Below are 11,320 nucleotides of genomic sequence, written 5' to 3'. Positions count from 1 at the left end.
GTTGGCATTCTACTCTATCAGACTTTATGTCAAGCTATTCAAACTGCTTTCATCCCATTTAGGAAGTATTGGCGATGGTGTAAATTTTCAGGTAGTAGTAGGAAGCCTATATGTTGTGCATCAAATAGAACATTTAATTTAAAACATATAATGGTTAGAACATTTAATTTAAAATGTTATGAATCTCATAACTTTATGGAGGCTACTGTGAAATATTTACATCATTAATTCTTCACTTTAGGATACTAGCACATGGTATATTTGTTGTTTGTTTAGTTTCTACAGTTTTTCACAACCTCTCTTTATTTTTCCTTTTATTTTTTCATTTTTTTCTTCCTATCTCCTTATTTTCTTAAGGTCATGAAATGCATGTATTATGATCATAATTTGAGTTACATTACTGTCATGAGTGCATGATTATAGTTCTTTATGTAAAAACTGTTTTGTGTGATGAGCAGCTACTGTCTCATTTTTTCTATTAGATATTTCTTAATTTTATTCTTCTATGTATTGTTTTTTCGTTTCTTCTTTATTATTATTATTTTTTGTTACAAATCTGTCCTGCATCAGTCTTTCCTTCTTATTTCTGGACGCTTTATTCATTTCAGGACTGATATTTTTCAAGACATGGAATTGCTTCCTCTCAATCATCCATTGCCATGCGATTTTTGTAGCTCTAATGTGAAACTCTTAGAGAATAGGATCAGTTTGAAGCAATCGAAGTTCTTCCATTGCGGGAAAAGAAAAATTTCATCATCTGCTACAAAATCCTTTTTTAGTCAGAGGAAATCTCATCAACCATCTTATGAAATCAACAATTTAAATGAGAAAGAGGGGAATAAGCTGCTGAGTATTCTTGAGGGGCTTGATAATCAAAATTCTATTATGACAGGGGATGGAACTTGCAACTACCATGTAGTTGATGGAAATTTGAGATTAAAAAAGGTTCCAAAAATTGATCAGACTGAAAAAATTGTAATTCCAACCTTGCCCAATGATTCAAATGGCAATCATGGTTCTCAAATCAGTAGTTGCTATTGGGAATGGAAGCCAAAATTTTCAGTGCACTATGAGAAATCTGGAACAAAAAATATTAATGCACCAGCTGTGTTATTTCTCCCTGGTTTTGGTGTGGGGGCTTTCCATTATGAGAAGCAACTGAAAGACCTTGGTCGTGACTATAGAGTGTGGGCAGTGGATTTTTTAGGACAAGGCATGTCATTGCCTTCAGAAGACCCAGCTCCTTGTACTCATAACACCAATTCTGAGGAGCCACTTACCAGATGGGGTTTTGGTAATGAATCAGAACCTTGGGCCAGCGAATTGGTATACTCCGTAGATCTTTGGAGAGATCAAGTTCAGCATTTTGTCGAACTGGTATGGTATTTTGGGTGTCAAATTTGATTATTTGGAAATTTCTTTCCAAAATTTCGAACGCTAGTTCAGGAATTTTCTTTGAAAAGAGCTATTTTTATGGATAATTTTTCTTGCTCATGTTATACCACTCATTTCTCTCCTTTTTTTTTTGGTACATAAGTTGATGTTTGTTTAAGTGCTAGCCATCCTGAAGGAAAGTGGTTGAGAACTGAGGTGCAATACACATGTACAACTGTTGAAATTTTATTGTTTAACCATGTCCCAATCAATCTGTGCCCCCGTGCTTTATTTGGGGATTAAAAACTAGGCTGGTCCTGTTACCATCATTAGCACCCTTGTAATTGAGATTTACAAGCTTCCATGGATCACTTTTACGTTGACGTATCTAATTTCCTGTTAACTAAACTGATTCATTTAAGCCTAAAATTAGATATTGTACTTGCCTCATAAGCCTTCCATATCGTTCCAATTACCTAGCAGGATCTGGAGTGTCCATTTATAAAAACGATGGAAGGGAATGGAAATATTCTTTTGAAAAAACCAATATGATTTGATGCTAAGCTTTAAGTTGTCGAAGAAGCTTGATATTCAGCGTGATCCCTTTTTTTATCATGTGTGGTAAACCATTGAGACAATTAAAGGCCCTCTTGATTACGTTTGACTCTTTCTCTCTCTCTATCTCTCTCTCTCTCTATATATATGTTGAATTTGACAAGAATTACATAATTTTATTGATAGAAGGAGGGGTATTTAACCCCAATTATAATAGGCATAATAATGAAAATGAATAAAAACAGAATAAAATAACAATGAAAGAAAATAAAATAGAATAAAGTAAAAGAGAAAAATATACCTAGAGAATAAAATCAAATAATAAGTAATAATAGTGTAAGGATATCCGTTATAATCTGATACTCCCCCTTAAGTTGACGTATACATGTCAGACATGTTCAACTTGGACTTAAAGTCATCAAACAAAGGGCGAGACAGATTTTTGGTAAGAATATCTGCTAGTTGACCACTAGAGGGCGTAAAAAGAGCATAAATTTCCATGGACTCAATCTTTTCCTTAATGAAACGTTTGTAAATCTCCACATGTTCTGTACGATCATGTTGGATTGAATTGTGACCAGAGCTGATATAGACCTTATTATCACAGAATAGCTGCAGTGGGACGAAGGTTGGCATACAAAGTTCACGGAGCATGATGCATAACTAGAGGATTCCACAGATCCCCAAGGACATTGATCAAAATTTAGCTTCAACACTACCTTGGGCAACAAAGAATGTTTTTTGCTTTTCCACGTGACAAGATTTTCTCATACAAATGAGTAATTCCCAGAGGGAGAACGTCGATCATGAACCGACCCGATTCTATTAACATCTTATAAACAACAATAGACCGAGAGGTGTGACTAGAGAAAAACAGACCTGAGTTCGGTGTACCTTTTAAATAGTGGAGAATCCGGTGGACAGCTTGGAGATGACGCTTATAGGAATCATGCATGAATTGACTCATTATACCAACTGCGTGGCATATGTCAGGGCGAGTATGGGCGAGTTAGAGGGCTTTCCCACAAGGCACTGGAAGTGTCTTATTGACAGAAACAACTTTAGGAATGTCAGATATTTTTTCATTGGGATCCATATGGACAACTACATGTTTGCACAGAAAAAGATTATTCACTGTACCAGAGAGATCCCAAGTCCTTCATTTCCAAGGTCTTAACAAGAATGTATTTCAAGAATAAGGACTCCAATGCTTGAAGATCGTTACCTGTAAGAATAATATTATTAACATAGACAATAAGGATAGCTATCTGGCCATTGAAGGAATACCAGAAGAAGAGAGTGTGATTATTGAGTGATTGAGTCCAAGTAAAACCATGACCCACAACAACCTTTGTGAATTTGTCGAGTCAGGCTCTTGGGGATTGCTTGAGCCCATAGAGAGACTTTCGCACCCTGCATGCTCGCTCTTTGGAAGCAGAAGAGTCAAAGTCAGGAGGGAGAGACATATATACCTCTTCTGTAAGCTCTCAATTCAAGAACACATTCTTGAGATCGAGCTGGAATAAAAGACTAATTCAGATTCACCGCAAGAAACAACAAAGCCCGATTAGTGTTTAACTTAGCGACTGGAACAAGTGTCATAATAGTCAACTCCGTCAACTTGAGAGTATCATTGGACGACCAATCGTGCATTGTTGCGTTCAAATGATCCATCAGAATTGAACTTGGTGATGAAAATCCATCAGCACCTCACAACTTTCTTACCCTGAGGAAGATCAACAGCGTCCCATGTATGGTTTTGCTGAGGGCATTCATCTCTTCAATTACTGCAGCTTTCTAGGCTGGATCAACAAGAATAACCTCAATAGTAATTAGGATCTGTTGGTTCGTCAGGGTAGTAGTAAATGCTCTGTAGATCGGTTATAAATTGTGAAAGAGGCATTTTTCCATAGAATAGAGAGAGCATGTACCTTACTCGGAGAACTTGCCTCCTCATTCGGAGGAGGGGTCATGCTGAGGATGTCGCTCGAAGTGGAGTTCGGGTCCTATAAGGAGATAGCGGGCTTCAGAGTAGGAGCAGCGAAACTGGTGCGTCAAGTGTAGACATGGATAGCGGGAGGAGGAGATGGTGCACTCACCGAATCAGGGGACTCATCGGATGGTACACTCATTGGAACAGGGGACTCCTCAGTGGCAGGAACAATGAGGGGAACATCCACGGAAACCCAAGCTCCCCTTCACTTGAGGCCGAGCTACAAAAATAGGGAACACAACCAAAAAAGGAGACATTAACACTCACATAGATTTTGTTGGTAGTCAGATCAAGGCACCGATACCCCATTTGAGTTGCGGAATACCTAGAAAGATACATTTTATGGATCTGGGATCAAATTTACTCCGATTAGGGATAGTATTCCGAACAAAGGGAGTGCACCCAAAAAACTTGAGATCTAATATGGAGAAGAACCGATTGGCCGAGAAGCATGCCATCATGAGAGCTAGGGGGGTTCAGAACTTATGAATTTTAGAAGGAACTATTTATGAGATGGGTGTCAGTGAGAATTACATCGTTCAAAAATCATTTCGGGACATTAGATTGAAACTTAATGGCGCGAGCAACGTCGATGAGGTGGCGGTTTTTTTCTCTCGGCTACCCATTTTGTTGAGGAGTGTCCTAACATTAACTATGGTGGAGGATGCTCTTACTCACCAAGAATTCACCCAAAATAGAGTTGAAAAACTCATGACCTTTGTCAGTCCGAAGGACCTGAATGTGAGTTTTGACTTGAGTTAACATGAAGGTGTAGAAGTTTTGGGAAGTGTCGACAACCTCCGATTTATTTTTTAAAATATAGACTCACGTCATTCGAGTGAGGTCATCAATTAAAGTCAGGAACCACCGTTTATTGGTCTAGGTGAGAGTGTGAGAGGGTCCCCATAGGTCACTGTGAATGAGAGAGAAATGATTGGAAAGTGTGCAAGTGTGGGGTAGGAAATTGACCCAATGATGTTTGGCTAACTGACATGTCTCACAATTGATATTGAAAGATTTTTTCTTGAAAACATCAAAGGATATAAATTTTTTAAATATTAGAAACTAAGATGAACTCAACGACAATGTAATAACATAATAAGACATTCAATGATTCGAGATAAACTACAATTCTTGAGAGGTGTGTCATCACTCTCCATGCTCTCCTCTTAGAAGTAATAGAGTTCGATTACCCTCTTAGCAGTTTCAATCATCCTCTTCGAACTACGATCCTGAAAAATACAAACATCAGAAGAGAAATTAACAACACAATCAACATCATTCGTTAACTTGCTGACATATAACAAGCTATATTGTAATTGAGGAATATGTAAAATAGTGTCAAGAGTTAGATCGGTTGTTAGTACAACCGATTCTTTACCGACGATGGAACTACAGGAGCCATCAACAATTCTGACGGTATTCTTTCAAGAGCACGAATATTAAGTCGAGAAAACTTGTGAGCATCCAGTCATGTGATCCGTGACACTTGAATCAATAATCCATGGGCTAAAGGCGGAATAAATCATGAAAGTCATAGGAGTGGGAAGTCAACGAATCCGTAGAGACTTGATGGGCTTCAAATAGCTTGATGAATTGCTCCATCTAGCTTCTCAGGGATTCAGAGGGTTTTTGGATGTTCCTGCTTATGAGTAGGTTGAACTGTGGTATAATCGAACATTGCCGTTAGGCCCTTGGTAGCAGAGGATCTGACCGAAGGTTTGTATGTTCGTTTACCATGAAGTTTCCAACACTTGTCCAGAGTGGGTTGGGTTGGTGACAGTAAACACAGGTGGAATGATCGGTCTGAGGTGGCATGGACGAGGGTTGAGCACTTTTCGAGATGATTTTTACTAAGCCAAAACAGATGCAGCTGGGATTTGTAAGTCACCGGCGGACGTATAACAACAAGAAAACTGCAAGAATGCCACAGAAAAGATGCAAGAAGGTTGCAGGAAAGATGTAAGAAAGCTCAAGAAGGCTATAGGAAAGTATGCAAGAAAACAACATAAAGAAGCAGGAAGAAGCCATGCTGCAGTGAATCTGCTGGAAGAAGCAGGGAATCAGATGGATGGATGGATCGATACGGATGGACAGAAAGACGGGCGGACTGGAGGACGAACGGGCCAGTGTGACCGATCGGTCGATCAAAATAGTTGGATGGATGGATGGATGGATAGATAGATGGATGATCATTCATTTTCCCCTCAACACTTCTAGCTAAGACAATACATTAGCCACTTAACCTATTCTTGAAAGCACAAAGGCCACACCTTTTTCTCCTCATTTATTTATTTCTTACTCACTTTTTCATTGTTTAATGGCCATGAGCAGTATTGTTGCAAAGATGGTGGTCCATAGAGAGATGGATGGATGGATGGATGATCATTCATTTTCTGCTCTTAAACACCTCTAGCTAAGATGGTACATTAGCCACTCAACATATTTCTTGAAAGCACAAAAGCCACACCTTTTCTCCTCTTTTTTTTATTTCTTACTCACTTTTTCATGGTTTAATGGCCATGGGCAGTATTGTTGCAAAGAATAGATAGATAGATGGATGGTCATTCATTTTCTGCTCTTCAACACGTCTAACTAAGTACATCAGCCATTTAACCTATTTTTTGAAAGCACAAAAGTCACACCTTTTCTCTTCTTTTTTTTATTTCTTACTCACTTTTTCATGGTTTAATGGCCATGGGCAGTATTGTTGCAAAGAATAGATAGATAGATAGATGGATGGTCATTCATTTTCTGCTCAACACCTCTAGTACATTAGCCACTTAACCTATTTTTTGAAAGCACAAATGCCACACCTTTTCTCCTCATTTATTTATTTATTACTCGCTTTTTCATTGTTTAGTGGCCATGAGCAGTATTGTTGTAAAAAAGGCGGTCCATCTCTATGAGAGAGATGGATAGATGGATGAATGGATGGATGGTCATTCATTTTCTGCTCTTCAACACGTCTAACTAAGTACATCAGCCATTTAACCTATTTTTTGAAAGCACAAAAGTCACACCTTTTCTCTTCATTTATTTATTTCTTACTCACTTTTTCATGGTTTAATAGCCATGAGCAGTATTGTTGCAAAGAATAGATAGATAGATAGATCGATGGTCATTCATTTTATTTTCTTCAACACCTCTGGCTAAGATAGTACTTTAGCCACTTAACCTGTTTCTTGAAAGCACAAAAGCCACACCTTTTCTCCTCATTTATTTATTTCTTACTCACCTTTTCACGGTTTAATGGCCATGAGCAGTATTGTTGCAAAGTTGGTGGTTCATAGAGAGATGGATGGATGGACGACGTTTAATGTGTCCAAACCATCTAAGACGACAATGATTTTTTCGAAAGTTTTACGCTGGCTGTCTCAACCCTTCACTTTTCACATCCGGCTTGGGACCGGCAATGACAGAAATTCTCTTAAGAGCTTGAGTGTACTTCACATAAAATAGATCACAAAATTTTTTATGATCAATTTATATAAAAAAATTTATAATTCTCAAATTTTATGATAGTTTATACTTTAATATAGGTCCCTTATATATTATAGTTATGGATGCTTTTAAATCGTAATAAAAGAAGTTCATTAAAGAGATGAGCATAATATTACCTAGTATCTTCATTAGGCAGCTCAAGCTATTGAAGTTGTATGAGTAGGTGTAGTCTTTGGAGTTGCAACATTCCTCACATCTACCTCATTGATTCAATTTCAAACCGTCATTTTTTCTTTGGATCTCTTCTTAGAAATTAGACTCCTTCCTCGTCCAAATCATTAAGGCACACACTCAAATCTAGATTTGAATGTAATCCTAGCATCAATTGGTAGATCCCTAAAAATATCAAACATATAAGTAGTATCTATTTGCTTAATTATACAAATACATTGAGTTCAAAAAATTAAAAACAAAATCCCAGTTTTTCACTTGTTGGATGACGTGGGAGGGTTAGTATTGAATTTATCATATTATTTGACAAATACCTGAATGTCATGGACAAAATTTTTAAAGCTAAAAAATTATTGTTCTTTCTTGACACATAGGTTGTGTCGATCATCCTAATCCTTTGAAAGCTTAGTCAATCGAGTTTTAATTGGTCATCCTTTGATTGGTTTCACAAAAATGTACATGCCATTCCATCTTTTATCTTTGATAGAGACTCTTTATTTTAATGTTTTTTGATGTTTAATGCATTAGACCATCCTTGAAGCCCTTCAACTTGAATAGAGCTTTAAATACTCATGGAAGAAGATGATGAAGAAGATGCAGGCTTGCAAATGAATTTGACATCACTCGAGCAGGAATATATTTTTTAGAAGTTTAGAATTTCAGTAATCTCAGGATAAAATAGAGAGAGAATTTCTGTAGCTGTTTATCCTACCCTACTTAGTAGGATAAAAGCTTGTTGTTGCCGTTGTTATTTGTTATTGTAGTTATCTCAGGATAAAAATAGAGGTTGCAGCCCGTGTCAAAATTGATCCTTGTGTAAGTACGATTCATCATTAGTGTAGTTCTAGTTGTTCATCTCCAGAGTAGTTAATCGAGAACTCCTGACTTTCTACAAGCCTTAACGAGTACTCTTCTCCATTTTTAGCTCCACAAAAAGAAGCCATATAGTCTTTGCCTTTATTGAAGGGCATAGTCACCACTATTGCTTCAAGAAATTATCTGAGCAAATAATCACTAAAACTGTCATCTTTGGATGAAAATTTTAAGAAAGTAGCAATGGAGAAAAGACATAATGAAGGGAAGCAAGAACATTTAGATGGTAGAAAGAAACAAGCTATAAAACAAATGCCATACTAATGGACGAGAACATGTAACCATAAACTGTAACCAAATCATCATTGTTATCATTGAACCTTTGAAAAAGATTTGTTATCCTTGTGTGTTGAGTCAAGAAGGCTAAACAAGGGGCATTGAGAATCTTCTTTACTCGGTTAAAACCACTCTCTCAAAAATAAATAGTAACACAACTAAAGGCCTGACTTTAAAGTAAAGGAATACATCCTAATGAACACCGAACTTCGTGCTGTCAACTTCATTATGAAGGATGATTGCTCAAGGCAGTTTGACTTTGCATAAGCAAGGTTAAATAAATAAAATAAATAAGGAGTAAGATCAGAAGTTATCTTATAAAGATAAATAAGTTCAAACTAAAAATAAGGTTCCATTTCCATTAACATGAAAATTGTTTAATGCATCAAGTAGAAAAGAAAGTATTAATGCACATCATTTAAACCAACATCTTTTCTTAATTTTTCACTCATATTTTTGTGAGGTTCGCCAATGCTAAAAAAAAAAATAATAATAATAATAAAAATAAAAATTAAAAAAAGAAATAAAAACAATAAATTTGACTTCATGGCTCAAATCTATTCCCAGAAGGATAACTTGCTCTTTAGCAATACATGCTAAAATTGTCATAAATTGACAATGAAGTCTGGGAAAATCTTTACATTTATTCTCATCAGAAACATCTCATCAAACATTATTTTTTGTGAGGCTATTTATTTATTTATTTTATTAGTTCATATTATTTGTTATGACTGTATTTTAGGGCATGCAAGAGATAATGTTCGAAAGAAAGTTTTGTTTTATTTCTTTAGCTTAAAACTAGTTCATGCGGTTGGCATGATGTAGTCTAGATTCAGTTTAATTAATTTTTATGGTGGACTATTTTAATTTGAAGCACAGGAAGTTGATTTTGGAATTGTGTAAAACAAAACTAATTCATACGGTTGGCATGATGTTCTTAAGTTAATACAGCATGGTATAGGTTATGCCATCTATTGTTGGATTGTATAATTTATTTCTTTTGGCTATTAGGTGGTGGATTTTTGGAATTTTCCCCTTCTAGTTGTTTTTAATTGGTCGACTTCAGAATTTGCTTAAATGAGGTGTTTGCTTTATGTAACCGATTCTTGATGCAGGTGTGTGTTCTTACATGCTGTAGGTTTCTTATGGAATTGAGAGCATGCCCTTTCCGATGCATGTTTGTTGCTTGTTTATTTTTTGAAATAGGAGACTCGAGCGTGCTCTGGTTGTTTGACTGATTTGAAAATTTACAAATAACTTGAAAAGCAATTTAAACATCAATTTAGACCGACCCTATGCCAACTGTATTTATAAATTGGTTTTTGAGGTTGTGAATCCTCTATTTTTCTTTACATGAAAGCATTTAATACATCACAGTAGTGGTATTAGGAAACTCGACTCCCGAGTCATTCTAACATTACTCAAACTTTGAATTTTACCCTTTGGACTAATGTTATGATTTTCATCTTCTCTACAATAATTGTCTCTTTAAGAAAAAATGCACTTTTTTTTGTTTGTACCACTTGCCACTTATACTCAAATCATAGTAGGGCCAAAATAATTGAAAAATTATATCTATTTGTGTTTATTCATGCATTATAGAAGCTCGTTAATATGCACATTTCCTTGGTTGCAGGTCATTGGTGAACCTGTTTATGTGGTGGGCAACTCCCTTGGTGGCTTTGTTGCTATGTACTTTGCAGCATGTAATCCTCAGCTAGTGAAGGGTGTTACATTACTAAATGCGACGCCATTTTGGGGATTTCTTCCCAACCCCATCAGGTCACCCGGATGGTCCAGAGTCTTCCCATGGGCTGGGACATTTCCGTTACCATTGAGCGTGAGAAGACTAACTGAGCTCATGTAGGTATTTAGTTTTCTGCCTCATTTATCTTTAGGGGAGTTTACATGCATACCCTCTAATCCTATGTATTTTCATATCTAATGCCTAAACTTATATTTTTTTTACATTAATACCATTCAAATCTTTCATATCACATAAAAATATCACTAATTCAACTTTCAAAAAGTAACATACATCTTTTCATGCATAGGCAAGGTGGCATGTGGGTAGAAATTGAAGTTTATGTGTTAGATATGTAAATACATACGAATTGAGTGGTATGTATGTAAATCTTCCTATCTTTTAATAATCTAGTCTTTTACTTTTTGTTGACTTATGAACTGAACTTTGTTATTTTTATTGGCTGGCATCTTTTCATGAATCTTAGTTCTGCAATGTATCAGTTGAAATGATAATTTGAATATTTTCATGAATCTTAGTCCTGCATGGTTAGATTAGGTTATTTATTTGAATTAGGGCAGAGTGCCCTCTATATTTATGTGGTTCTGGTATGTTTATACTAAATAGACTTCACGAATATGTGATGGGAACTATAGAAAGTATTGATTCTATTTGAACCAATAACGAAAATAGTGTATTTATTTCATCTCTTGAAGGTTGAAAACATGTTAATGAATTTGGTATAATATCATTTTCAAACTGAAATGAGAGAATAAAATTATCGTTGTAACATGTTTTCCGTTTACAACAAGCAACCAAATGAGTATTTT

At 36.0% G+C, this 11,320-nt stretch overlaps 1 protein-coding gene across 1 annotated transcript; it reads left to right on the top strand.

Annotated features, from left to right (window-relative positions):
- Positions 1 to 604: 604 nt before the first annotated feature.
- LOC110021027 (pheophytinase, chloroplastic-like) lies at positions 605 to 10,640 on the top strand. The gene is made up of 2 exons (XM_020719348.1): positions 605 to 1,377; positions 10,383 to 10,640. The coding sequence occupies exons 1-2, from the start codon at positions 628 to 630 to the stop codon at positions 10,611 to 10,613; spliced, it is 981 nt and encodes a 326-aa protein (XP_020575007.1). The 5' UTR covers positions 605 to 627; the 3' UTR covers positions 10,614 to 10,640.
- The last annotated feature ends 680 nt before the right edge of the window (positions 10,641 to 11,320 follow it).

The sequence above is a fragment of the Phalaenopsis equestris genome, unplaced genomic scaffold (assembly GCF_001263595.1).
Source record: "Phalaenopsis equestris unplaced genomic scaffold, ASM126359v1 Scaffold000002, whole genome shotgun sequence".
In the NCBI taxonomy this organism is placed as follows: domain Eukaryota; kingdom Viridiplantae; phylum Streptophyta; class Magnoliopsida; order Asparagales; family Orchidaceae; genus Phalaenopsis; species Phalaenopsis equestris.
This window is presented reverse-complemented; position numbering and strand designations above follow the sequence as displayed.